General features: G+C 36.8%; 2 protein-coding genes across 10 annotated transcripts in view; one reads left to right on the forward strand and one right to left on the reverse strand.

Annotated features, from left to right (window-relative positions):
• The window catches only part of LOC103972124 (uncharacterized), a 32895-nt gene extending 14411 nt beyond the window's left edge, over window positions 1-18484 (forward strand). Inside the window, exons 15-39 of one of the 9 annotated variants that reach the window (XM_065172795.1) lie at window positions 147-242; window positions 309-416; window positions 2105-2218; window positions 2325-2408; window positions 3362-3490; window positions 4720-4918; window positions 5005-5145; window positions 5274-5317; window positions 6802-6885; window positions 9149-9217; window positions 9319-9395; window positions 9491-9560; window positions 9755-9904; window positions 10965-11030; window positions 11341-11485; window positions 11579-11643; window positions 11727-11792; window positions 12914-13007; window positions 13987-14035; window positions 14132-14189; window positions 16981-17091; window positions 17350-17417; window positions 17932-17998; window positions 18086-18154; window positions 18228-18484. In XM_065172795.1, coding sequence (XP_065028867.1) covers window positions 147-242; window positions 309-416; window positions 2105-2218; window positions 2325-2408; window positions 3362-3490; window positions 4720-4918; window positions 5005-5145; window positions 5274-5317; window positions 6802-6885; window positions 9149-9217; window positions 9319-9395; window positions 9491-9560; window positions 9755-9904; window positions 10965-11030; window positions 11341-11485; window positions 11579-11643; window positions 11727-11792; window positions 12914-13007; window positions 13987-14035; window positions 14132-14189; window positions 16981-17091; window positions 17350-17417; window positions 17932-17998; window positions 18086-18154; window positions 18228-18284 — 2280 coding nt within the window. In that variant the 3' untranslated portion in view covers window positions 18285-18484. Of the gene's footprint in view, window positions 1-146; window positions 243-308; window positions 417-2104; window positions 2219-2324; window positions 2409-3361; window positions 3491-4719; window positions 4919-5004; window positions 5146-5273; window positions 5318-6801; window positions 6886-9148; window positions 9218-9318; window positions 9396-9490; window positions 9561-9754; window positions 9905-10964; window positions 11031-11340; window positions 11486-11578; window positions 11644-11672; window positions 11793-12913; window positions 13008-13986; window positions 14036-14131; window positions 14190-16980; window positions 17092-17349; window positions 17418-17931; window positions 17999-18085; window positions 18155-18227 lie in introns of those variants that run through there. The other 8 variants (XM_009386333.3, XM_065172797.1, XM_065172796.1 and 5 more) reach the window with 8 other exon arrangements.
• A 188-nt stretch (window positions 18485-18672) lies between these two features.
• On the reverse strand, window positions 18673-24952 carry LOC135584758 (protein NLP1-like). The gene is made up of 6 exons (XM_065172801.1): window positions 24726-24952; window positions 24277-24636; window positions 23096-24058; window positions 22591-22638; window positions 21537-22521; window positions 18673-20291 (listed from the first exon to the last, which is right to left on the reverse strand). The coding sequence occupies exons 3-6, from the start codon at window positions 24002-24004 to the stop codon at window positions 19438-19440; spliced, it is 2796 nt and encodes a 931-aa protein (XP_065028873.1). The 5' UTR covers window positions 24005-24058; window positions 24277-24636; window positions 24726-24952; the 3' UTR covers window positions 18673-19437.
• Between the last annotated feature and the right edge of the window lie 2952 nt (window positions 24953-27904).

Below are 27904 nucleotides of genomic sequence, written 5' to 3' on the forward strand. Positions count from 1 at the left end.
AGCATCTAATGAACTGATTCTATTTAATATATAGATGGTAGTCTTTTGTTTCTCTTTATATATTCCATCTAACTTTGTTTGTCTATTTGGGCTGATTAAAACATCTGTTGCCATAACTTTTCTTATGAACCTTGAATGGCTATCAGCATTTCTCTTCTGCCGAAAAATGCTTGAGTGAGTTTCAAGCTCCTCTTGATCCCAGCACAGCATTAGGGGGATTTTCAGGAAGTAATTACTCAGAGGTGGTTCTTTAGCTTCTAAGTGCCTTACAAACAAGTATATCATTGTTCTAACTCTTGAATGGGCAGGCCTTGGCTTTTGTAATAACTTATCCCGTGAACAATGAGCTTGATAAAAAAAGCACTGAATATGCAAAGTCTGTTGCCTGGGAGAAGGCTTTCATTCGCTTAATGCAGGTTCCTCTTCCTTGCCTTAGCACTCCCTTATGATGCTTTATAGTTTTTTATTGCACAAGTTTCTTTGATATACTTGCTTTGCTGGCAACTTCAGTTTCAAGTCTGAAATTATTTATATTTATTCATGAATGCTGAGAGTAATGATGCTAAGTGCTATTTTCTTACACTGGATTTGTCATCATTTTGAATGCAGATATTGATTATTTTTCTTGTAGCCTTGGCTTTCCAGGTGTTAAAACAATAAAAAGATAGTCATGGTTCTTCTTTATAGTAATATAGTCATGTATCCTCTTTTATGGTTCTTGTATGGGACTAAATTTTCATGTTCTTCTACCATGTAGCTGTTTTTATTCTACAATGACTAAGTCTACAGGGGCTACAGGGGCCTTATCATATATAAAATGCAACAATAAATTTGCTCTGCCATTATTGGAAATAATCAAATGTTCTATCGATATTGTTTCAGTGTGGCTTAAAATGCTTAGAACTGTTGTTATTAGCACTTTGGTAGTACTTCATTCGTATTTAGATGACTGACAGATCTAAGGTCAACATAAGTTGTTGGCACCATCACATTCATCAAGCTAGTAGCTGAAATTATCATATTGTTTTGAGAAATAGATACAAGTCCAAAAGAAAATAATTGATATGATCATAATCTATATGCATAAAAAAATGTATATAAGGATATGTTGTTGCTACTTTCATCTCTCTTCTTTGAAATAAAGGAGTTCCTTAATGCTAATTTATGAATTTAAATAAAAGTATGTCTCCAAAGTACTAGTCATTGTATAATACCTATATTTGGAAGACATGCCATTTTTTAGTCATGATGCTCACATAAGAACTGTCCAAATTTCTTTATGGCTTTTATTTAGTCAAGTTCTTCAATGGACACATAATAGTTTACTGCTAGCGTCAATCAATACATGCAACATGGTCTTGCTTGTGGCCTTTTTAATGCAGGGGGTGCTTGGAGAAACTGAAGAAGAAAGGAGAAAGGAAAAGAAGATCAAAATGGAAAGAGAAAAGAAAAGAAAACTATAGATTAATTACTCTAATGACGTATCACGTATGTTCCTCTGGTGATCGGTTTTGTTCCCTTTGATGGTGTAAGCAAGTCTTGAGCCTGTGGAATGATTGAAACCCTAACCCAAGGTTGGACTATGCTGTAAAGGTTTTGGAAAAACTTTAATGTCTCCTAATCCACAACAGGGCTGAAAGTTGATCTAATCACTGAAGCTTGGATAAATCACAGATAACTGATACTGATGGCACTATGCTTGTTGGACACGCTATAGATACTGCCTGCTACATGGTGCAGTAGATTTTCATTATTGATATAACCATTTCAGAAACGTAAAGCTTGAATTTTCCTGTGTCAGAGAAAAAGGGTAGTCTGGTGCATGAATCTCCTGCCACTGCAGGGTTTGACAGATCAATGTACTTAGCTGGCATTGCATATAAGAAGAGAGGTTATTCATAATCTTATATTTTAAGACTTAAAGGGGCAACTTCAGAGTTCAGATGGTGTTCTATAAGCAATTCTCTCTTATTGGTTCATATTGTTTTGTTTTATATATTCTTTATATTTTTCTGTATTATCTGGGATAAAATTGGAATTTAATACTGATATTTTTTTTATATTCTTTGGTAAATTTTGATTATATGTGTTACAATTGCAACAGGATGAGCTTGTACCAATGGTGCAGCCACAGAATCTTACACTTTCTTTTTCATCAGAAAGCTCTATTGAGGAAGAATTAAAAAGAGAAAGTACTGCTGATGTGATAACTATATTGGTAATTATACTGTCACTAAAATTAGAAAGTTACTACGGCTACTAGAAAGATCCTTGTAATACTTAAAAAAGGTTTTTTTGCTCTATCTTTTATGAATTTGATTCAGGTGAGCTATCTTGTAATGTTTGCTTACATATCCATCACACTGGGAGACAGATGTCAATTGTCATCTTCCTTTGTTTCTTCTAAGGTATTATAATTTTCACTCTTTTCTTTTTTGTCCCTCTTTATATGTTTTAAGTTCTTTGTTTAAGTTGTATATATTGCATTTTACATGAAATTTAGCATTTTATATAGTAACATACTTGCTAGGAAAATTATGTATTTAGTGCTTAACTTATATGCTTTTTAAAGAAAATGATGCAGCAACTGAGGAGTCTGACTAAGTTCCTGTGTTGTAACTTGGCGATCAAAATGACCTCATTTTTTAACTCCTCCAAACCTTGCCCAGATCCTCTGACAAGTCTTTTGACAGCAATTTCTTGTCCTCCTGATAGCTTGCCCTGTCCAATGATTTTGCGCTTTGGTATCAAATTTCATTATGTATATAATATATTTCATAGGAAGAAAAGACCATCTAGAATTCGACATTTGGGTAGTTGTCCTTTACCTTGTAAACTATGCCGAAACCTCCTTTTCCCAGCTTATTTGACTCGGAGAAATTGTTTGTGGCAAGGAGTAGGTTTCCGAAGTTGATTTGTGGAAGTTCTTACTACATGTTTTAAACACATTCTAACCCCATTAGAGTACTCACCGACCATGGTAACTTGGAAATTGTATCCATTTTTCACGTATATCATGCCTAGTTTGTTGTTTTGTTTGGATTCTTAGAGCACAAGCACAGCCATATAAATTAAGATCGCTAGTGCATTATGAGGCATGAATGTTAGGCTATTCCATTCTATTCATTGTGGGCTTGGTTTCTTAGTATGCACCCTGTTACCAGTTATTTATGCCTATAAGAATTGCACCTGCCCAGTATCGTGTGCAGGTTGGCATGTGTAATTGGTGCTTTTGAAATTCTTGTGGCAATAGACATAGCTACTGAGTGTGGTGTGGGAGGGCAACATCTGTATTTCTAATCAATCTAATATCTTCTTGTTCCCTCTTTCTCTGTTGTCTATATAATATTTTTTTTTATAGGTGCTTCTTGGCCTGTCTGGAGTAGTTCTGGTTATGCTTTCTGTTCTTGGATCAGTTGGGTTCTATAGTATCATTGGAGTTAAGTCGACACTCATCATAATGGAAGTGATACCTTTTCTTGTTTTGGCTGTAAGTTCTTGTTTCTTATAATTTTATTTTCTATTACCATTTTAATTCTATTGACTGACTTTTAATTTGCAAATTTTCAAGGTACTGTTGAGTGTTGACAAACGTTAAACAAGTAGAGTAAATTCAAGCATAAAAATAAAAGTATACATTGTTGATCAAAGCAGTGTCTGCCATACCGAATCGTACCGCCCAGTACGGGCGGTATGTACCGGTCCGACAGGCCAGCGGTACGCGGACCGCCCGGTATTGGTTCACACTGTAGCAGTGCTACAGTGCTCGGTACACCGTACCGTACCGGTACCGAGCCCAGGTCGAAATATCGGTACGGTACGGTATTGCGAACCTTGGATCAAAGTATAATACATGAATCTTTTAGTAGGAATATCTGGGTTCCATGAATCCTCTTGTCAGGCTCCAATTATAGTCTGATATGCTATTGCATTCTTTGATTGAACTAAGATGAATTACCCTAATTGCTCCTCTTAAATATTTTCTTGTACATGTAACTCTATGTTTTGTGGAACCTCAACACCCCCATTCCATATGTTCTGCTTCTTAGGCTACCTCGATGTTGAGCACTCAAATTTTTTTGTAGTCTGCATCATTTACACGAATCAGAATTAATTGTCCAATAATGCCTTTTTGTTACGATATACAATGATGGAAGTGTAAATGACCTAGCTTATACCTATTGTTATATATAGTTTCTTTTGTTCAAACATTAAGTACTTTGAAAATAGCCTCTTGGTCAACAGACCTACTGACCTAGGTTGATATTTCTTTCTCTAGTCTCTCTTGCAATTGCTTTTGTTTAGACATGAATAATTTGGACTTCTGTGGCAGTCATCAATGAAGCTAGTATCATCTCATATATTTAAATAAGGACCCAAGTATGCTATTTAATTGCTATTGTTGGATCCATCAAGAGGGTTATCACTGAATTCACTTTCTGAGATGGTATATTTTCTTTTTGAATTTATCTTATTTCTTTAAACAGTAAAAATTGTTAAAATGAGGTTCCAGGTCAAAATGTTAGAGTTTATGTATATACACATTCTTTATAATTTCATATTACAGCTTTTTCCTTAGCAATATCAGTTGTCAATTTTCATAGTAGCAATTGTTGTGCCAGTTAAACATTTAATGCTTATTTAAATTTTCGCACTTCTTATAAGTTGCTGCCTCTGGACTATCATTAGCTGATTTTTTGTTTATTTGATATATACCAGGTTGGAGTGGATAACATGTGTATTCTTGTACATGCTGTTAAACGCCAACCATTAGAGTTGGTTTTAGAAGAACGGATAAGTAATGCACTCGTGGAAGTTGGGCCATCTATCACCCTTGCTAGTTTGTCTGAAGTTATGGCCTTTGCTGTGGGTAGTTTTATACCAATGCCTGCATGTCGTGTTTTCTCCATGTTTGCTGGTTGGATCTTTGTGTCTCCTTTCCATGTTCTTTCATGTGAAGTTTAATTCCTATCCAGATTATCAACTAAACCTTTTTTGTGTCAGCATTGGCTGTTCTACTGGATTTCATTTTGCAAGTTACAGCTTTTGTTTCTCTGATAATCTTTGACTTCTTAAGAGCTGAAGATGACAGAGTTGATTGTGTTCCATGTATTAGACTTGCATCAAGCAGCAGCGCAGATGAAGGTGCGTGGTAATTGGTGTTGTGTGTCAATCTATTGACATCAGCTCTGAATTATTATGTAACCATAAAAGAATTCCTCCTGCCAAATATACATAAACTCATGAAATGTTGTCAACTTATGCATGATTAGGTATTGTCAAACAGGATCTTGGGTTGCTCACACGCTATATGAAGGTGTAGTCTAACACTTTCCTTTTTATTTGTCCAATACATTAGTTGCATTTTGTGTAAATTTAAATCTAATTTTAAATTTTTAAATGTTCTCCCATAAGGTTTCACAAAATCCAAAATACTCTTTTATGAGGATAAACGTCAACCAAATGTTGAGTTCTGTACTGGAAAAATCTGTTACTTAGGTGTGGCAAACATGATGGTTTTGTTAATTGTTCCACTTGTTCATGCCAAATAGCTTTGGAGTAGGAGTTTTCCAGTAAATATCTTAGCATTTGCACAATTCTACAACATACTAAATTAGGTAATTTATTTATCTCTCAATAATGCAGGCATTTTTTTGGTTAACTAACTCTGCATATGCTTGTCTTTTGTTATATCTTTTTCACGACAGATCCTTACCCTAAAAAGTGAGGAGGCAGCTGATAAATGATGTAAAACTTTATAAGATGTTGCATGCTTGGATCCTCTAATGATCTACTAGAGCTAGGCCATCGCCAAAACTGACACGTTTTTCACCACCTGGATACCTTAAAGAGCAAAGTAGGTTAAGTTGCCTGGGATTCTTTTTCTACTACTGGATATGATCAGTTGCAGAGTCTGATCTTAAGGTTGTTTTCTTTAACATAATTTAGAATGATCCTTCGTTACTATGATACTGCTAAACCACATGCAGGAAGGGTTGCATGTGACTTCTATGGTGGTTTATGTTGGATATAGCTGCGCAACATTGGCTTGGTAGCGAAATGTCATGCTACCCCATGTTGGTTGAAATGTAGTATGCTGTTGACTGGAGCATGCCAACTCAAAACCTTGCTGATATTACATAATTATGGTGCTAGTATATTGTGCATGCCAACAATATCTTGTTTCTCTGTGTCCTCCTATGGTGCTTGGATATAATCGGGCAGAGTTCTAAAGGTTAAATTGTAATTTCTTGGTTTTTACATACCACTCCTCTTGTTTTCAAGAATGAAAATAAATTAGAATTGGTATTCAGAGTTGCAAAAGCTTACATAATATGTTTCTTAATTTCTACAGTGTTGTTGACTCCTTTGGTGTAAAGATTTTTAGTAAGTCCATTCTTGTATGTTCATGCCTATATATCTCAGGATGAATCTACTAACAGTTCCATTTAATATTTAGAAATTTTTACCTTTCTGTGGTTCAGATTCTGATAGAGTTTGAATTGAATGGATGGAGATTTACAGGAAAGTACTTGAGTAACTCTTTTTTGTAATTTTTGTGGTTCAAATCACCTCTGTTTCAATGTTTATTAAAAGTTTTGTTTCATCATCATTTTTGCTGTTGTACAAACAGCCAGTTCAAGAATTCATATGAACATCACATTATTTAACTATTAATCAATCTTGATTGGATTATCCTCGGCATGGATTTACATTTATTTTGTTTTATTTTTTAATATTAAACTATTATATTCTGATTTCAGTGACCATATCTTTGGATTTTTCATGACAATGTTGCAGGATGTCCATGCACCTCTTCTTAGCCTTCAAGGAGTCAAGATTGTTGTAGTTGCTGTATTCTTTGGCTTTGCTTTTGCAAGCATTGTGAGTCACTCTATAATTTGTTTGTTAATTATCAATTTAAATACTTGGGATCTTTCAAAGAATCTCATCACTAGAATCATAATATACCTTCTTGAAAGATAGATTTCTTTGAGCTAGCACTGTTTCATAATTTAAACCCTAAAACACTTGGATTGAGAGCTTCCACTAAATTAGGGATTATGGATTGATGTAAACTATGCAGCTGAACACTGCAATATAGAGGTTGACACCTTTATACCATGTATGCCAATATTTGCAGATGCTTATCATTTTGTCAGGACTTGGTGCTCACTATATGCTCTGCCATGCATCAAAATTCCTCTCAGATTCTTTATAGCTGCATTATTTTGCATGCGCCCTTCTGGACTAAACATAATATTTTCGTGATAATATGTGAGATTCAATAATTTCTTATATAAAGTTATAAACTATATTTTTTATTGAAATATCCATCAATAATCTCAGAATTATTGAGGAATACCTTTGGTTTTTACATCGAGAAAAAGAAGCCATGTAGATAATTGAAAGTGTTCATTATATATGTGCTATGTAAGATGATTTTCTTAGGTTATTATTAAGCATTAATTTAGATCTTGATCATACCAGTTGGTATAAACTGGTTTTTATCAGTCTGATGGCTGATCGATACATGGACAGCGAACTTCTCCCAGTCTAGTCTGAAAGTGGGTTTACTGCCTGTAAGCCAACCGCACCAGCTTTACTAGGTGGTAAGCTAACTAATACTTAGCTTTTAGGGTGGTAAGCCTATCTCTTAGTACCCTTACCCATCATCTGGCCCCCTTCTTTTTTGTTTCTCTTTTTCGTCCTATTATTGCTACTTTGCTTCTCCTCTTCGCCATATTAATGCTTCCTTGCCACTGTTCCTCCTTCACTACAGGTTTGTGATGTGCTGCACTTTCTTTGCCTTAAGATATCTCTCTTCGTCCTCATCCCCCTTCACCTCCTCCTGCTCCTCTCTCCAGCTGATACTGATATCGATATCAGATCAAGATTTTAATCCATGGTTATGAGACAAATTAAAATTGAACTTGATGGTAAGAGAGTATTAGCACAGTGAGCCATTGGCCTTGTGGCTATTAGTTTCTTGGTATGATGATGTACAATGATCTTTTAAATTTTTATTTAGATTTTGAAGCAAAACAAAAGCAACTTTTTTATTTTTGTTCTGAACTAGGATATATAAACAGTTCAAAAGGCTGTCTTTACAAATGTTTAAATTAAAACCACAATTTCCTCATTGGCTATATGCCTTGTATTGTCTGACGAACACATGCCACTAGCATAGTAGATTTGTTTTTATATTGACAATGGCATCTGGTGGGGTAAAAAGGGAGTAACAAAAGAGACGAGAAGAAAGAGGAAGCTCTATAGATAAAGCATAAATTTTAGAAAATGACCTCTCCTTGCCAAAGTTATTGCCATAAAAGATGATAGGGGGGCAGAGAAGGTGGCAAATAAAAAGACAGAATAATGAAGTAATGCAAGGGTTTAATGCCAATTGGATTTGTGCATGCTAATCAATATCTACTGCTCTGACCAAGGACTGGTGTCAATATATGTCAATCCTGATTAAGACTTTATTTCTTATTACTTTTTTAGTGATACCAACTACCAAGAAGGATTAATTGGTATAATGCCTAGTATACAGAAACCATATCAGTCTGACCAGTGTCGAAACTGTCATTAGATTGCTTTGTAGTAAACAATCTCCTAGTCAACTTAAGCCTCCAGCAAGCTTGTTGGAGTTGGGTTTATCTATTGTGAAATCTCATATTCTCAATCGTCAATTTCAACTTGATTTAACTAGATATGATCTTGCACAGAGATCAGAGATTGGAAAAGATTCATGCAACTGACCTGAGAAAATGGGACATTATGGTTGCTTGTTGTTGTGGATATGCTGAATTTTCCAATGCTATTTTCGGTTTCATGCCTTTGTTTTTAGTTTTTCTTATCAATTTATCATTACATTTCATATTATGTTTTAATCTATCTTTTGTGCAAAATTTTCAAATTTCCAAATTCGTGATTGCAAACTACAGTTGTCTTTATACCATTTCCTTTGATGTATGTGACAATTACTATGCTATTGCCATAAGCAAAAAAGAATCAATGAATTTACTAATGCAAAACTTTTATTGTTGCCTCTATTTTATCAGGATCAAAATTCTTTTATTTGGCTATTCACATATGAAAATTTGTTTCTCCTTATGTGCTTACTTATCCTTTTCTGTTCTGTAAGGCTCTATGTACCCGAGTTCAACCTGGTCTGGAGCAGAAAGTTGTCCTTCCCCGTGATTCATATCTGCAGGTGAACTTAAAGATGATTATCAATTTACTTAATGTTGATGATGCAAAATACATCCTCGTTTTTTCATTTTGGTTACATGATTACATTTGTGCTATTTTCAGAGTTATTTTGATGATATTGCAAAGTATCTCAGAGTGGGACCACCATTATACTTTGTTCTAAAGGACTTCAACTACAGGTACTATGACATGATAGTTCTCGATGGCTTCAATTAGCAGATACATGGGATAGTCATCCATGTTTAATCTTAATTGCTTAACTTGCTTTTTCTAGCTTGGAATCAAGAAATACAAACCAAATATGTTCGATCAGCCAGTGTGATCCAAACTCTTTCTTGAATGAGGTTAATTGCTTTGATCATCATTTTATTTCAGTAAAAAATAGTGTGTAGATTGCTCTATAGGGTGCAATTCCACATGAAGTATGTTTCAGATTATCATGTATGTCTTTTTCTAGGGATCAGTGTAAATTTTACTGTTGGTCTTGGTTAATTATTACTGTCTAATTAAGTTTCTGTTTATGTTTTTTTCAAAGCAGATTACAAAAGCATCATTGGTGCCATCATCAAGTTATATCGCTAAACCTGCTGCTTCATGGCTAGATGATTTTCTTATTTGGTTATCCCCTGAAGCATTTAGCTGCTGTCGGGAGTTTTTGAATGGGAGCTATTGCCCCCCAGATGATCAGGTCAAATGATTTTCTGTTTTGCCTGATCATGCAATAAACATCTTCTGAACTCTTGGTGAAAGTGCTTCCAAATCTTAGTACATTTTTTGGTAATCTGACTAGGTCTTCTGGCAAATTCATTGGTTCCCTATTTAGTTCTTAAAACCTGTTGGCCATTAGTTGTGCCTACTTCTGAAGTTCTTCTATGCATACATGTAAATGAACTATGTATTTTATCATGTGGCATAGCTCATTACATTTATCATTTATTTGAACCATCACAACACTATGGCAGAACTTGAGATTCATTTATGATACATCCATAGGTGATAGGCCTCCAGGTATATTGACCAGGGCATAAGACCATGACATCAAGCATTTTGCAGTACCTTTTTTCTTTATAAGCCAATTGTTTTTCTTTTGAACATGCCAACTCATGAGGAGTGGCGGTGCTTCTACCAACTGAAAAAACCAGCAATTACATGCATTTTCGAATACTTCAGGTTGACATGAGTACAACAATTACCTCTTATCGCTGGCATAAATTTGATCATATAAACAAATTTTCACTCAGTTCAGAAAGCACAAATAGCCCTTGTGAAGCACTATGAGACTTGATATAATCTATCTAAATATCTCAGCTTTGACTTTAATCAGTAAATTTACCCCAGATTTACTTGTGAATGACACTTTGCCAATTAGGTACATCCATGTTATGCAATATTTCTTATTGCTCTAAATTTGCGAACAGAATTACTATGCAGAGAAAAGGATAACTATTGATATGTTTTCTCTTTGAATCTCGTTGTGACTAACACAATCTGTAGCAGTTGAATGTGCTTATATTGACTGAATACTGAACTTTTCCTCAGAATCAGATTAAGCTGCTCTCTTACTTGGTCATTTAGCAAGGGAACTAGTTCAAAAGTAAAATTGTGGATAATTACTTCATCTTTTGGTGTTGGTTGTTTTTTGTAATTTATAAGTGTTTACTTATTGAATAAACTGTTATAAGTTGATATTGTTCTAAGGCTAGTTTTAATTTGCAAATGATATGCTTACCTGTATCTATTGGTTCCAGCCTCCTTGTTGCCAACCAAATGATGGATTATGTACAACTGGTGTTGAATGCAAAGACTGTACAACGGTATAATATCTTTGTAAGCTTTTATTCATGACTGTATTAACTAATAAGTAACACTTTTTTTATGAAAGGGTAATCAGATTATCATAATCCAATTACTTTAATCATTAAGTGGTGGCACTTCGCATTGTTTGATAGTGAGCAAGTATTGATAAGAAATTTCGAGACACGAGGGTTGTTTATTTCCTCTGCTCAAATTATAATGTCAAGCAATTATTGCTTGTAGATGAAGCTCAAATTTTGTAAAATTGTAATTATGTTAATTTGTGTGATGTGATAATTGGAAGTTCTCACGATGGTTTTATGCTTTTAGTGCTTCCTCTATTCAGATTTGCATGATGGCCGACCATCAACAGTGCAATTCATGGAAAAGCTTCCATGGTTTCTCAGTGCTCTGCCATCTTCTAATTGTGCCAAGGGTGGTAAAGGAGCTTACACAAACAGTGTGAATATCTCCGGTCTGTACCATGTTCTCTGCCTTCTTTGTTATTGGACAAAAGTTCCTGAATGATTTAATAAAGAAAAATATGTCTTCATCATATTTATGTCAGGCTATGAGAGTGGTATAATTCAAGCATCAGCTTTCCGTACTTATCATACACCACTTAGTAAACAAGTAACACTACCTCATGAATCTTATTGTAGCTTTGCTAAAGGTCATTTCTTGGAGCTTACTTAATATGCTGTTTCTCACTTCAGAGTGACTATGTGAACTCGATGAAATCTGCACGGGATTTTAGCTCTAAGTTGTCTGATTCACTGAAGGTACAGTTTTTCTATTCCTGCAACTGCTGGTAATGTTCTAAGACTGACTACAACATGCACATCTTATGGAGCTAGAGAAAGGTTGCAACTGTATATATGTGCATGCACATACTCTATCCAAATGCCTATATGTCCATCTTATGATATTCTGTAGATTATTAGAAAAAAGGTTAAAAAGGAACTCATGACATATTTTGTAGATTACGATTAAATTTGGATGTTGATTAACATCCAAGTATAAACCCAGGCTATGGGTTGTTGATAAACATGATTAAACTTGGTAGTCTTATTGTAGTTTTTATATAAATGCCTTGCCATGAAGGTACACAATTTTAATATCTGTCGGTAGAGTATTAATATGCTGTGCATGCATCTACATGTAGTGCTTGATAAGAAGTTAAGAACTAAATCAGACATTTATACAAAGTTAAGTGTTCATGTACCAAGTACCAACCATATATAATCAGCTAAAAGGATTTTTTACTTACCATAGAGCTGTGTGTAGGGCAATTTCCTTAGGGAGGGTCATTGTGTGCTGCCTTATTCGTGCACTATAAATTGAGAGGCTTTTTGAGTGATTTTAACCATGGTAACTCAGGTCATAAAGGAGTAACCTTACTATGTTTCAAGGGTCACCCACCAATTATGAACAACTAAATCATAAAATAACATCTACAGAATTAATATGGCTCATACTTGATATAACATTTATAGATCCAATTAAAATTATTCAATGTCACCTTTATTCAAGTAACTAATCCAAACTCAAATATCCCTTGCATCCTTTATCTCACACCAACTCAAGAAAATTCAATTTAGGGATGGTCATGTTGTTCCCAACTAACTGATGTAGGTTACATGGTTCTTTCCTCGGTCATTGTGCTTTAGAAATGGTGGAATCATTAGTACATTTAAGAGCCAGTAAACCCTTTTTAGTTTTCTTATTATAATTGAAATTTGATTTCATCTTTGTCTACTTCTCATAATTTTTTCAATGTAACACCATGATAAACATTTATGGTTTCTTTAATATCTATTTTTTCTCATATTTAAAACAGCAGCAAATTTTTATGTAAAGAACAATATTTTTTACTAACCACTAATGCAACTATCTAATGCAGATGGAAATCTTTCCCTATTCAGTGTTCTACATATTTTTTGAGCAATATTTAGATATATGGAGGACCGCTTTGATCAACATCTCAATCGGCCTAGGTAAGGTTTCTCATACCAGTGCCATGGAGCCTCGTGCTCTTGGCTGCCCTTTTTATAATGTTATGGTTATATATCTTGTACTTGTAATAGAACAATTATAGCTTATAGTGACCTAAGACATTCTAACAGATAAACTTAGAGCTATTATTTTGGGATAGATATATGCTTGATTAAAGTTCAGGCATTATCTTCCTCTTTTAACTTTGTACTCACAACTCACAAGAGCAGGGTTTACGGACAATCTCCACGAAGAGTTGGTTATGGAGCCAACAAACAGCAAGATTAGCTCTTGTCTAGCTCAGAATAGCTTAGTTTTGCCCTACTCTATGTTGGTATGGGCTATGGTTTACCTTACTGGTCCGTACCGATGTACCAACCAACTATCGGTATGGTACGTACCAAACTATATCGAGTCATACCAAGCATATCAACATATGGTACATGGGGGCATGCCGATGTGCTGCCCATACTGGTCTCCTATTGGACTCGTACATATTGCCCATATCAAGCGGTATGTTGCGGTATGATAAACCTTAGTATGGGCAATGTTGGCACCGATTTGTTTGTAATGAATCAATACCTTTAATGGTTGATGACTTGTCAACAACTTACTGGTATCACTTGGTTTGCCTAATCCACATATGATAACTGGATGGATGTATAGCTACTTGAATTATTGGTTCAAATCATCTTCACAATTAAAGTTGATTCATTCAATTACTCCACAAATTCACTAGATGTTAAATATCTATCTTATTTATTCCTTGACTCTAAGAAATCAACGGTTACTAATTTGGCATTAATTTTAAAATATGGTTAATTTTTTGGTAAAACTTAAAGTCACTATTCATACTATGAATGTTTAAATGTGATTGTCCAAAACAGATAAATGCTTTTCAGAAGGTACTCGATTAATGACAATTACCATAGTTAGCTGATCTTTCTTAGTAATTGAGATATAAATTCTAACTGTTACTAGATTTGTTGATAGGTGCTGTATTTATTGTTTGCCTGATTCTCACTAGCAGGTATGGAATCATATTTCTATCATTTCACAAATTCACTTAGGTAATTTCTTGGATAAATTTCATGTTAATCCTCAAAGCCTTCACTTTTATTTGCAGCATATGGATCACAGCGATAATATTATTGGTCTTGACAATGATTATTATTGATATGCTGGTAACTTTACTTATCTGTTTAAAGTATGGTCATCCCTGTGAGGTGTGATTATATTTGATACATTTTCTGCTCTACAATTGCATACAAGTGGTGTGTTTTCAAATTTTCCCAATCTGAGGCCTATTACAGCCATGAGTACTGAAACTGCTACTTTATCCTATGCTTATAATTTTTCTAGATTTTCATCTGTTGAATTTTTATGACATTTGTGTGAAATCTGTTGCACATGTGATATGTAAATTTATAACTGATCAACGAAATTGATTTAAATATGAGGGTATGCCATATATGTTTTAAGTTAATAATATCACATAATTGAATGAAATACAATTACTAATAAATAAATTATAAACTACATTTGGTTGAAAGAAACTTTTGTAGTTAAAGCTAAGAAATTTAATTTCACCTGGCCTGGTCCGAGCATGAACTGATACACATCCCAGCCCATTTTGATGGTCTAATTTGGTTGTTCTTTCTTTTTTTACAGCAGTGTTGATGTTTCTAAAAGGGAACAAGTTTCTTTTAAGAATTCTAACAGTCTTTTGCCCTAAAACACTCATGACTCCTCATGAGCCCATCTCCCCTCCACATCATCGCCTGCCTGCTGTCGCCTATCCACCAGTTGTCCACTGCTTGTCGTATTCAACACCTTAGTACTCCTCTCCACCTCTTTACTTCTTCTTCCTCCTTCCTTCCCTCCACCACTCCACCCCGCCTCTTAGAATAGTACCATGGTACATGCTGCATACCATGTGCCAGAACATCAGCATGAATCACACCCATACTGATCCAGCAATCTATCAGCATGGTCTGGTATCTGAAATTTCATTCCTTGATTATAACAATGAATTTTTTCATTATACAGTTTAGCCAGTCATATCTAATGATAGATTTGAACTCTAAAAGTAATGAACTTATAAAAAGAAGCAAGAATAACTCTCCTGAAAATGTCAACCTACACAAAATCATATCCTCTTGACTTGTAACATTAATGTCTTTGATGTGATCCAAAGTGGGTAGCCCAGTGGCTTGTGAAGAATCAAGAGGATAATTAATTTGGCCATTAATGAAACTCCGAAAAGTTTGTAGACGGTAAAGGCAATAGCCGAGAATTATGATTATTGGTGAGTATCTCCAAATTAGGAATTTAACCAAATTTATCTGTAAAAGATAGTGCTTATATTGGTATCTTGAATTCTTTAAATCAGGGTTTGCTATATCGATGCGTATTGCTTGGTATGGGCAGTACGTATCAGTCCGATAGGATACTGATACGCAGACTGCCTTCTACCTAGCTGTACCATATGGTAACGATCGAAATCCGACTATTATTGACTTGTACTAGTCAATTTGACCGTTTAAGACTTAGAAGAGGATTTTTGAACCCTTTTCCTCCCCTCTTTTTCAACTCATTTCACTCACTCAATCTCTTGAATTCTTTCAAACTCTTTTTCACTCACATCTTTCTTTTATTCTTACATTTTCACTCTTAATATACTGATACAGTGTATCAGTGTACTATATTTTGGGATCAATTTTAGGATTGGATTCGACAAACATATCATATTGATATACAGATACATAGGATTGAGGATCTTGATCCATTGCTCGTAGGGTCTCATCGTTCTTTTTGGTAGTAGGACCAGGTATATCCATCGATTAATTACTTAATTTATTTAAATCTTAAAGTTTAAGTTGTATAAAAAATAATCTAACAATTCAAATAATTTCTTTGTAGATAATTCAATGTTAATGAAAGGATGATCCAGAATATATCATAAAGCTACTCCTCAAAGTTCAAAAAAGATATATGACACTATTCTTTCCTAATTTATATTATTTTTGCTAAGATTATACTAAATTTATATTTATTTCTAACTTAAAAATCTTAATCTAACTTTTTTTTTTTCTATTTTTGAGATATTTTTGGATTTTTTTTAATGATTTTGAGCATACTATCGGTACGCCTCGGTATATCGGTATAGGCCGAAATTGCAATCCTTGCTTTAAATTGTCTACGTAAGAAAATTCTGATCTCACAAAAGTGCTAACTCCTATGGTCCTACCTGAATTCATGGGTTAAAAGAAGCACACTGTTCATAGTAAAACTGTCATATTGTTAACTTATTACCAAGGCTGGAGTTGGTCAACATATTAGGGTGTAAAGTTCAATGAAAATAATATCCAATTTATTTGTTGAAGTTCTGATGTCATATAGGCATGAATGATGATACTGATGCAAATAGCCATAGAACATTGATTCATCATGGTATTGCATGTTAAGAAGCATAATGCGAAATTCTGACAAACGTCTTTGACATCAAAATGTTATGCGAGAATAAGATGAGATATATTTATCCAAGAAACATGATCAATTATTAAAAGTATGTCACATCAAGTGTCTAGAAAAGTACTTGACGGATCAGTTATTTGGGTGTTTAGCATTCTTTAAGATTCATTATTAATTTACACACAACCTTTTTAGGTTTAAACCAACAAGGACCATGAATCAGTGGGTCAGAAAATTTCATTACTGAGACTTATGAGGAAAAAATTATCTGCAAGTTTATCAATGAATGTTAGGATTAGTCTCATGATTATTTCTATATATGTTTGCTCTTTCTAGTTCATGTACTGTATGCATATGAGCTGTGATTTAATGCAATCATGTGGCACAATTTTCAGGATTTATCAAATACTTCGATATTAAATGAGGATTCTTACTGTGCCTGTTATGTCAGTATTTGCTTAAATACTCGCTTCCACTTTTCTGACCAAACATATCTGGCAGGGAGTCATGGCTATCCTGGACATTCAATTGAATGCAATTTCTGTTGTAAACCTTGTGATGTCAATAGGAATTGCTGTCGAGTTTTGTGTTCACGTAATGCATGCCTTCTTGGTAAGTGCCAAATATTTTTGTCACAAGTCCAGGAACTTTAATTTGTGAAGCAGTTTTGTTTTGCTATGAACAAATTTAGGTTTCTTTCATGCTTTGGAATTCAAAAGTATGCGTCAAATGTTGTTCGGAAATCCTCTATTCATGTATTTGAGAAAGACGTTCCAAGAACTTGCTATGAACAAATTTATTACGCTTCAACAATTTTATTTTGATTTTTGGTTTCTGAACATTAACTAAAATGTAGTCTGCTGGTAACAGGTAAACAGTGGGGATAGAGGATCTCGAACCAAAGTGGCTGTGTCTACCATGGGTGCTTCAGTATTCAGGTCAGAGTTTTCTTTTCTCCTTTCTCCTTTATTGTAGTTATAAATGGTGAAAGCCATAAGTAACTTGAAGCCACTGCCACGGTCACCAGTGGGAGGTTCTGTATTTTAAACTTATAATGTGAAAAGAAAAAAACTGGATTGTTCTTAGTGGCTTATATTTGCCACACTAGATTGATTGACTGCTGATTTAGACCCACATATAAAGTGCAGTCCAAAAGAATCTGGTAGTCATCTTAGGCCTGTTACATTTCCCTCACTGCTATAGCCTTTTGGCTTAGTAATGCCCATTTCTTATTGAAGATTGACTGGGCCTAACTGAGCATTAAACAAGAATTCAAAAGCTAATGCCTTCATTACATTTCATTGTTTGTGGAGTTGCCAGCTGCACTAGCTCATGTGGTTGAATACGTGTTAATGAGATTTGTTGATTTTTAGTTCACTTGTCATTTTTATCTTGCATTCAAATCATTGTAATCGAAGATTTATAACATATGTTTTTGTCTGTCTCTTGCAGTGGGATTACCCTTACGAAGCTAGTCGGAGTTATTGTCTTGCGTTTCTCAAAATCTGAAGTTTTTGTGGTCTCTAATAAAATCTTGCACTTCTCCTTTTCTAATTTCGTTCATAAAATCATTGTTATTATTTCATGTTTCTGTGGTGTCTTTCAGGTTTACTTCTTCCAAATGTATATGGCATTGATCCTCATCGGATTCTTGCATGGACTAGTGTTTCTCCCGGTAAGACTGAAACCAATTGTTTGCCAAAGATTTTGTTGAAAGCTGCTTCTGATTACTGGTAGTGTATTTCCAGGTGATCTTGAGCATCTGTGGTCCTCCTCCAAGGTCTACGTTGGACAACTCAGACTAGCTGATCGATTGCCGGTCTGAGAACCGACGATGGTTATTTCTAATTACACTATTATATACATTTCTGATGGCATTTTCTATAGTTTCTGTTTAGTTGAAGTATCTGGTAACATTTGAATTTTTCAATGCCACCCCTATGGACTTTTGTCTTCATGCATACATAAACCAGAGAAGGAAATGGAAGATTTGGCTTCATACTGAGTTTGATTAAATTGTTTGCTTATCGGCATTTAACTGTAGTATCAATTGCATCTGCTGCTCTCTCTATTTCTCTCTCTCTCTCTCTGTGTGTTCATGATCTGATATGCAAAGTGGTGCAATCCAAGAAAGCAGCAGCAACAAATTTCAGGTTTTGCTCAGTTATTTTTGCAGTCATTTTCTTGGGACAATCAAGCAAAAGAGGGCTTCTAATGGAAGCATCTTAACATGATCATCCTTACATGAAAGCACCATCTGGCTCAAGGTTTCAATTACAGTATGTGATATAAGCTCGGAAGTTGCAAATAAACATGAGCATCACTATACAAATTTGTATACAAAGCCAACTGTGGAAATTCCCCACTGAAATCCATATGATACAGACAAACAACAGAATCTCTGGATCTGCTAAAAAATCATGGCAAATACCATCTATAGAACTCCTGTACATGATCGCATACTTCAAACTGTCAACAAGGTGTCATTTGTCTGCAGAATGTTATCATAGGTTAGTTCAAAGTGACAATTTTTGTACTTTTTGGACCATTTTTCTTTCCCTTTGTGCTGGCCGAAAAAGGTGTTCGGCCTCACCCATTTGATAGGCATCATACTGGTATATGCAACCTTAATACCACCATGAAGGAAAACTCAAGCAGCAGAGAACCATGCTTTTGCATCAGTGTCAGTCATCACTGGTGCACAGACAGAGACCACATTTCCACACAAGTCACCAGTTTTGGCACTATCCATTTCAAATGCTCCTTCAACGATCGCCCTAGTTGTTGGTTTCTCAGTCCCTCAGATACAGCGTAAAGCCGTGGAAATGCACCATACCCAGGCCATTCTTCTTCATGGATTTGTGTTGTTTGGCCCTCACTATGAGCATTTTCACATGCTTTGTATGACCAATCCATTATTGAGATTGTTCGCCATTCCAAATGATTAACCTGAAACGGTCAAGATAATGCTGTGCTGCCCAATGAGGACCTAGCGGTTGGTTGAACATGATGCACACATAGTTTGATTGTCTGTGCTTGTGTTGATCTGTACACATCGATGCATTCCTTCAGGTCTTCATCACATGTTATTAGGATCCACTCGGAGTCTTCGTCCAGATACTTGATATCCACTAAAGTAGTATCATATATAACGAACCGCCTTCGGATCTCTTGCTTCAAATCTTGGAAGCCCCAAGTTGGCTGTAGTCTGAATATAACTTTTTCTTCCCCATAAATTGCTTTTACTTTAAGAAAATCACATCTAGAAGGATGATGTTCGATCTGAGGTCTCTGACTTTGCAATCTAACCACAGATTTTGGAGTCACCTCAAGTGGACAATGCAGTTCTACATGTATTTGTACTTTATTAAGCACGTCACTCCGATTCTCCTCCACCAAAGTAGCTTGTCTAAATTCAAATTCATGAGTCTGATTACACTGCCTTTGCTCACTAGAACAGCCCTGACTGGAATTAGAGTTTTGACTACATGAAGAAGAAGAAAGAGAGTTTGTTCCAGATGTGTGTGAAGTAAATCTACATTCTAGCTGTTGCTTTGCATTTGAGGATTCCGGGTGATCAGTTTGCTTCAACAATGAAAATGTGGTACTAGTTGCTAAGTTACTATCTGACCGAGTGTTCTTTATGAAGCTTTCATACAGGGAACTGAACTGGAATGCTTCTCCAGGACCATGGACAGAGTCTATAACTACTTGCAGTTTCCTTAAGGAGCGACCGACCTTCTTGATCTTTCGTGAAGGCCAACGAGTAATTCCGTGTTGCCTACATATTCTTTTGAGAGTAGTAGGGCACACTGAAAAGAAGCCAAAAATATCGGTCTTAACAACATCAGACACCTTATATTCAAGGCAGGTAATCCTATTATCACTGAAAAGAATATTTTCATGATGCCATGGTGGAACCAATCAATTCTAAATAATCTGTTTTGTGATATTCTTAATATGAATTAAAAGGCTAGAAGTGCAATTCGCTTATAGTTGGACAAGGTAAAAGAAGAGAAGGAAACCATGTAATATTTAAAAGCATTTGAAAATGACGAGAGGAATCAAGAAGTGGCAAATGCAAGTTCATAGGTAGGAATAGTCGTAGATATCTGCATGTTCTACAGGAATACTTCATAACAAGATTAAATTTCATTATCTTATTCTTTTGTGTTAAAGCAAATAATGACGTCCTCAAAATTTATTAACACCTATGTAGGCAATAAGTTAGCCAATCACATTTATGCATATAAATGCATAAACAGAGACTGTTTGAATATCTACATTTATTTAAACATAATTGGAAATAGAACAAAAAAAGAAATGCTGCACTTACAAATTGCAATGCAGTTATTTTTATTTGACCCACATGATTAATCAGCTTATAAAGATTATATAAAGCATATTCAAAACTGTCATCATAAGAGGAAACATGATAGCAAACCTATAGTTTAAGCAATTGAAGCATATTGAAGAATCATGATTCCATTGACTTAGCTATAGTTCTGTCTAAAACTATAGTTTGAGCAACCAAAACTAGACAATTCCAATGAACACACACACACACACACTATGTAAATTTTCTGTGTATTCTTATTGAACAAGAGTTCAAAATAAATAATGTATCACTTCCAGGGATACCCAAGTCTCCCTCTGTTAGTTATTCAGCTGGGAGCACCAATATGTATATTCTACAGAGAGTGGTCAATAGAAACCCAGTCTCTTTTGGAGTGTGAATTAGCTGCCATCTGATGATACTATGAATGGAGTTTAGCTAATTATCTATTTTGGCATCCAGAATTTCTTTTTTTCAATTTATTGTCATCTTCTCTTGGTCTTAGGACAAAATCAATCAAGATCATCTTGCTAGTCATGGTAGCAGTCTCGTATTAAGACACTGTTCTTTAACTGTTTATCCTGTTAGTTATGGAATTGCCTTTTGAACAAAACCAGGTTCAAATAATTTAGTTTGCCGGAAACATATCATGTTTGCAAGTAGATCCAAAGTGACTAATTCACTTCCGAAAGATAGAACAAAGAAGTCGCGATAATATTACCTCCAAGGCTTCTGGCTGCATCTTTTAGGCTGCCGGCAAAATATTTCTGAAGCTCTTGCAAACTGACAGTCCTTTCAGTTTTTGCACGCCTCTTTTCTGTTGCCTTCTCCGCATTTGAAACATTAGTTTCAGCAGAGAAAGAAAATATATAGTCACTGTTGGACTCTCCATGGTGCTGCTTGACCTCGGAGAATATATTTCCAGTCGGTAATACCACATCTGAGGGAACCCAGTGTGTTGAAACACTGAATCCCTCAAATTCCTTTGTACGTTCCGTTGGCACAGAAGCAGGAAGAACAACGTTCTTTGGAATACCTACAGCAGGTGTTCCCGATGGGAGAAGTTCGTCGACAATATATCTTTGACCAATCTCAGAAACGGAGTTATCAGAAAACATATCTGAAGGGATTTGCTCATTATTTTCCCACATTGTCTCATCTTCTAATTCCCTAGTTGTCACAACTCTAAGTGTCTGGCACACTTGCTGTATCGTAACGGACAAAGAATTCAGCATCAGTTTCTGTTCTTCACCTTCTATGCAGTGGATGGGTAAGAAGAACTCCAGCACAAAGTCCACATTTCCAGAATGAACACATCGCAATCGGATAGCCACTGCAGCCCTTAAGTGGAACAACTGAGCATGGTGTGACAGTGGATATTCAATCTTGCTAAACTCCGTAACATCGGACGAGAAGCATGGTTGATTCGTCATAAATGCCTTACCGACTACACCTTGACCTCTAAACAAATGATGCTCAGAGCAAGCTTGCTGAAAACCCAACATGCTAGGATCTTGTATGTAACAAGCTTCATCAATAGTAGAAACACATTCGCTGAAGCTTTCATCAGAATGCCGGCTGCCCTCTCTGCCTTGTTGAATGCACGAAATCCATGTTTGAGCTAATGGCAGCCTATGGGTCTCGCAAGCAGTTCTCAATACCATTTGGATCTCTGGTATGGCAGCAAGGTAAGAATCGCCCGTCATCTGACAACAGAAAATATGTGTCACTACAAGTTGAACCAGAATTTATTTTCAGGAGTTCCTGTGGCTCACCTTTAAACGGGGAACACTTAGAACTTGAGAACTCCTGAGATCCACTGCCTGCAACAAGTATCATAAGAAAATATCTTGAGGATGAAAGGAGATAAACAAATAAGATAACTTTCTTTTCCATTCAACGGTGAGGGGTAGATTGCCATTTATCATCTTTCTCAGCATGTTCAATGTTCCTTATATATGACACCAAAACAAATAAGAAGGGAGTCAACAGTCCAGTAGATTTTTCTCAAAGTATCACAGTGAAAAATTGGACTTTGTAATACAACTCTTCATGAAATTAAACTGATTCGCAAGAACAGAAATCCTTGCAACTTGAAAAAATAAAAAGCTTGTAAGAACAATCATGAAACTGCAGAAAACCATTAAGTATCAAAAGTGCATGATGCAAAAACCCCTAAGAGAAACTATTAACTATCAAGCAGAGAGGGCGAAAAGTAAGTAAAACATTATCAGATAGAGGATTCAGATGACACAGCAAAATTTGAAGATGAGGACTCACCTGAAGAGCATTACAAATGTTCTCAATATCATAACTGTAGTTGACCTTCTGTGTGGTCATCACAACCTCGACAACCCCTAAACAGGATGGACTATTTCTCTCGAAAATTGGCAGAGCGATTGTTCCACGAACATCATAACGCTGAGCATCACCCACACGAGGGTACTCAAAGCTGCTGAAGTAGCGGACATCTGGAGTCCATTCCGGCAACCTTCCCAGAAACACCCGGCCAGGCAAGCCCACCGCCTCATGGGAGCTCTCATCGGCCAAGAACTGGTACCTCGTCGAGACCGACCTGTAATTTACAAGCCTCTGACAGTTGAAATCTAGCAAGAAAGGTTGGCCACAAGTCGTAACAACTTGCTGGTTTCCTCTCATGGCAGGCACCCACATCTGAACAAGGACATCACCTTCTCTTTGTGACTCCTTGATGTACTTGAGGACATACCTCAGTCTTTGTTCCACACTACCTGTTTCACCCTTGGGCTGGATCTGCCGACTCATGCCTGGTTCATAACTGGGATCCTCTGCTTCCAATCCATCTGATCGTACGCGACACTTGGTTTCTCCGACAGGATTCAGACTGATGGGTCGTTGTCCACCATCAAGCATTTGCATCTGAGCTTCATCCGAAGCTAACTCCACAGAGAAAACTGATCTCTCTGCATCGACTTGGTAATCAATTCCTGCAAGGGTTGGGTTGGAACTAGTGCTGCTGATCCCAAGAACAGGCGAAAAGCAGGCAGAGCTGAGGGGGCCTGTGGTTGCAGAGGTACCCGTTTGCAGGAGATCAGAGCAATCGAAGACTGATCCTGATAACAACTCATCCATGAGGTCCAAATCATCAACAGCAGCATCCGAGAGGGTCTGACCCGACAAGCTTCCCTTGGGAGGAACGGAGTCGTCCATCGGCAGATACCTTCAGAACCCCATAACAGGAACCTTACTGCAATATGATGATCCCTGGGAACCCATCACAAGGATATGTAACATGGCATTCACAAAGAGAACAAGCAGGCGCCTAACAAAATCTTGAAAGAGGAACTAGTAACAACAAACAAGAACAGAAGCAAGCATTCCCAGGCGTGCAGAGAGGACTCATGGATCATTGAATAGCTATGGACTCACAGCTACAAAAGATTCCAACTTGCTAAAGAACAAAAAGGGGAGAAAGCTCTCACCTCCAGAGGACTGCTCCAAGATGGAACTTTTAAACTCTTCTCCTGCAGATTACTGCATCAGACGCCAGAATCCACAGCCAGTGGCTTTTGGAGAGAGGTACATGCGACAAGAGAACAGAGAGCAGTCTGTGCCTATGCCCTGAAACCACCGAGAATCTTTGGGTCATCTGTCGTCTGCTGCCCACAGAACCGCCCCCCCCCCCCACCCACTGCCTTCTTTTCCCAAAGCATCTCAGCTGAATCCTGCTGCAGGATGGAATTTGATGCAGTGACGGATTCTCAATCCTATTTCTCCTCCTTCAGGGGGACCCACCGGCCATGGAAATGCCAGCCATCCCCATCTGATGCCCGAAGTCATACCTGCACGCCAGAGTGCCGGTGAGAGGGACCTCCAAGGAGAGAAGAGGAGGCTCATGGAAGGGGCAAAAGGGGGAAAGCCCATAGCTTACCAGGACAAATGTTGACCTTGGAGGCCGGAGAGGGGGATCTACAAGTCCAGATTCTGGCATGGGGATCTGCAAAGAAGCGTGAGATGGAGACATGGAGAGTGGCGATCGCTCTCCGATCTTGGGGTTGTGGATTTCATCTGAGGAAGGGATGAGGCTCCACCAACACATGGTGGTCCAGGGTTTCACCAAGAATCTTGGAATCCACTGCACCATCCCCTCTTCTTTCTGTGAAGGGAAACAGAGGTTGGTTTGGTGGGAGTGGAACCGTTCATGCCGTATATATTATAGCCTACAGTAAGGCCATAATAATATATTCAAAGGTCGGTATGAACTATTAATGCTAATTTAAGTTCTTGCTTGTTCACCTTATTCATGCTTAGGGAGAGGGGTTAAAAAATAGACACATATGATTAATATTTAAGATAATTTTCTTAAAAAATCTTTTATTTTGAGAAATTCCCCATTAATATTTTTTTTTACTTCTCGTATTTTTTTTTTCTAAAAGATGATTTTATTCCTTACCTCTGTCCCGTCGATCGTCACCTTCACCTTTGATTATTTTTACTCTTATCCTTCACCTTCGTTCCATCGATTATTGTTGTCTCTGCCTGTGGTCGCCAGCACCTCTACCCCCATGTTTGGTCACCTTTGCCTCTTTAATCCCATCCCCATTGCTCATCGTTCTTACCCTATAATCCCTATCATTTTTATCTTTATCGAGCAGAGGGAGTTACAGGTGAGAGTAAGGGCTGTGACACCTCCCCATCATCCTTTTGCTACAATTGTTTGCTCTTGGTCGTCTTCACCCCACTACTCACACAATTTACATCGTCATCATCACCTCTCCTCTCCTCATTCTTTATTATCATTTATCATCTTCGCTCGTAACCCCTTACGTTAAGGTCAACAATGAGGACAATGAAAACAAGAGGTTGAGAGTGAGGGTATTGTGCAAATGAGGACAATGACACAAACGGTCAAATATGACAATCGACGGGACAAAGATCAAAGAACAAGAAAGAGTAAAAAAAAAATGTTATTAAAAAAATAAAATAAAAAATTCTCAAAATATGAGGTTTTTTTTTCAAAAAAATTTGCCCTAAAATTTATCTTAATATTTTATAGCAAACTACACAAATTAGATATGAAGCATGATACTGGGAGATTTGACACCAAGATGCAGAATTGTACAACCTCTTAAGTTCTTGGAATGCATATTTTGTGTCCACTGATATCTTTTATTAAACTATATTCGTCACTTCTCTTTATTCATTTGATATTAACATATGCAGATTCGAGTTACAGGATTGGCTTAAGATGTTTACATGAACAAAGATTGACCCCAAAAAAGAGAAAAATGTTTCAACCTTGAAGAATAAATAGTAATAAACCCTCAAAGAACGAGACACAAGTTTTGGATTTTTCCTTCAACCTGATTCATGTACTCCATAGTACGTGGGAGGCCTAAGCGTCCCTGCACATTACTATCCACAGCCATCGTCACCACATACCATCGTCGCTTCCTTGACGTCTGAAAACATTGGAGGCTCAATGAATGGATCGAGTTGGCCACCAAAAGATGATGACAAAAGCCGCAGGATTTGACTTGGAACTTCTAGCTATAAAGTTGCTAGTGGCAGGCGATAGAAGACAAAACAACAAGAGATGTGGTCTACAGCTCCGTCATTTATCTTATGGGATTAGGAGAGGTCATCAACAAGCCATAATTAATGTAGGATAATCCACAGCTTCTCCCTGCAAAAGCCTCATATTCTGAACACATCATTACTCCTATCTTGGTATTTGAAGCTTAGTTTAACGAACATAACATGCCCTTCACTAAGAAAGCCAGGAGACGAGGGAAAGGAGTCAGGCTCAGGACGTTGGTGTGCGTGTGCTGCTCTCGCACAAGCTGTAATCTACACGGAAGACAACCATCTGTGGAATCTTGGATTAGGTAAACGGATCAAGGCCAGTGCAAAAGCTAACTTGCTGCAGCAGGAGACTTGTTTAAGACTGATGCAGAGCTTATATTTACTGTGCAATGCCTGCCTGCCCATGCCCATCTCCAAAAGCTCAGATCCCTGGGCTATTAATTTCTCCACTTTGATGCGCATCTAAATACGTTTGGCTCTGCTGTTCTTCATGCATCGGATGAGCACCTTCTGACAGCTGCAGATAATTTATGTATGTGTGAGCTAATAATGTGAGGAACACTGCCTTTCTTCTGATTACTTTGTGCTGTCTCAGCTGAAATGTATGGTTTAACTACAAGTTGATGGTAAACAGAAGGGGCCAGAAAACAATACCATCTGATACTAAAACCAAGGAATAAGATTTCGAGGACACTGGAGCTATCTTCATGCACAATAGTGGGAATGGGAATGCTCCTTTGATCATTGACCTGAATGCCAACTTGCATTTGAGGTTAAACAATCTGACTTCTTTGATTTCAGTAGAGCATGTTAAGCAACTGCTATTGGTAGAAGCTAAATAACTAGTAGTGGTCTGAGTCCATACTCACATACCAATCCATTTAAAATCCAACTCGAGAAAGCTGATGCAGATCATACAGCTTGACCTGTAAATGTTTACAGCTGCTCCTATTGAAGGAATGAGAACTTCTCTCAGCACTTATATCCATGGACCAATTCTCAAACTATATGATACTGTCATTAGACGAGACATGTTCTATTTTCTTAATGCTAATCACCCTGGAAACATTTGATTGCCAGATGTTTGATGATCACATTTCAGTCACTTCAAATCAAAGTTCCCTATGCTTGCATGATTTTTGTTTATCTTTTCCTTACACTCACACTCTAAAAAATGGTTTTGTTTATCCATGCGATCTCTGTCATACAACTATCTCACCACAAGTCTTTATTTGTGGAAGCCGCCCATCGAAGCCTGACTTTATACTGTTATCAGTTCCGATCATTATCTTCTCCCCTCCGAAGAAATGATTCAGACGTACGTATTTGCCTTCGACTATATCTTCTCGTTTACGTGGACTCCGAGTTGGATGTTATCCATGTCGTTGACCTACATCATGCGTATAATATTCACACGCGTGACTCAGTGGGGAATACGTGGGGGCATCAAATACTGCTGATATTAAAGATGGTGCAGCGTCGCCATCATGGGAGGAGATGTTGGTGTGCTCCCCAATCGGAGGC

The sequence above is a fragment of the Musa acuminata genome, chromosome BXJ3-11, assembly GCF_036884655.1.
Source record: "Musa acuminata AAA Group cultivar baxijiao chromosome BXJ3-11, Cavendish_Baxijiao_AAA, whole genome shotgun sequence".
Taxonomy (NCBI): Eukaryota; Viridiplantae; Streptophyta; class Magnoliopsida; order Zingiberales; family Musaceae; genus Musa; species Musa acuminata.

Excerpts from the sequence above, each read along its gene's own strand:
- LOC135584758 (XM_065172801.1), bottom strand. The coding sequence starts at position 24,004 with ATGGACGACTCCGTTCCTCCCAAGGGAAGCTTGTCGGGTCAGACCCTC. Across the intron at positions 22,522-22,590 it reads TAAGTGTTCCCCGTTTAAAG|ATGACGGGCGATTCTTACCT; the intron begins GTGAGCCACAGG and ends TTCTGTTGTCAG. Across the intron at positions 20,292-21,536 it reads TGCAGCCAGAAGCCTTGGAG|TGTGCCCTACTACTCTCAAA; the intron begins GTAATATTATCG and ends GCTTCTTTTCAG.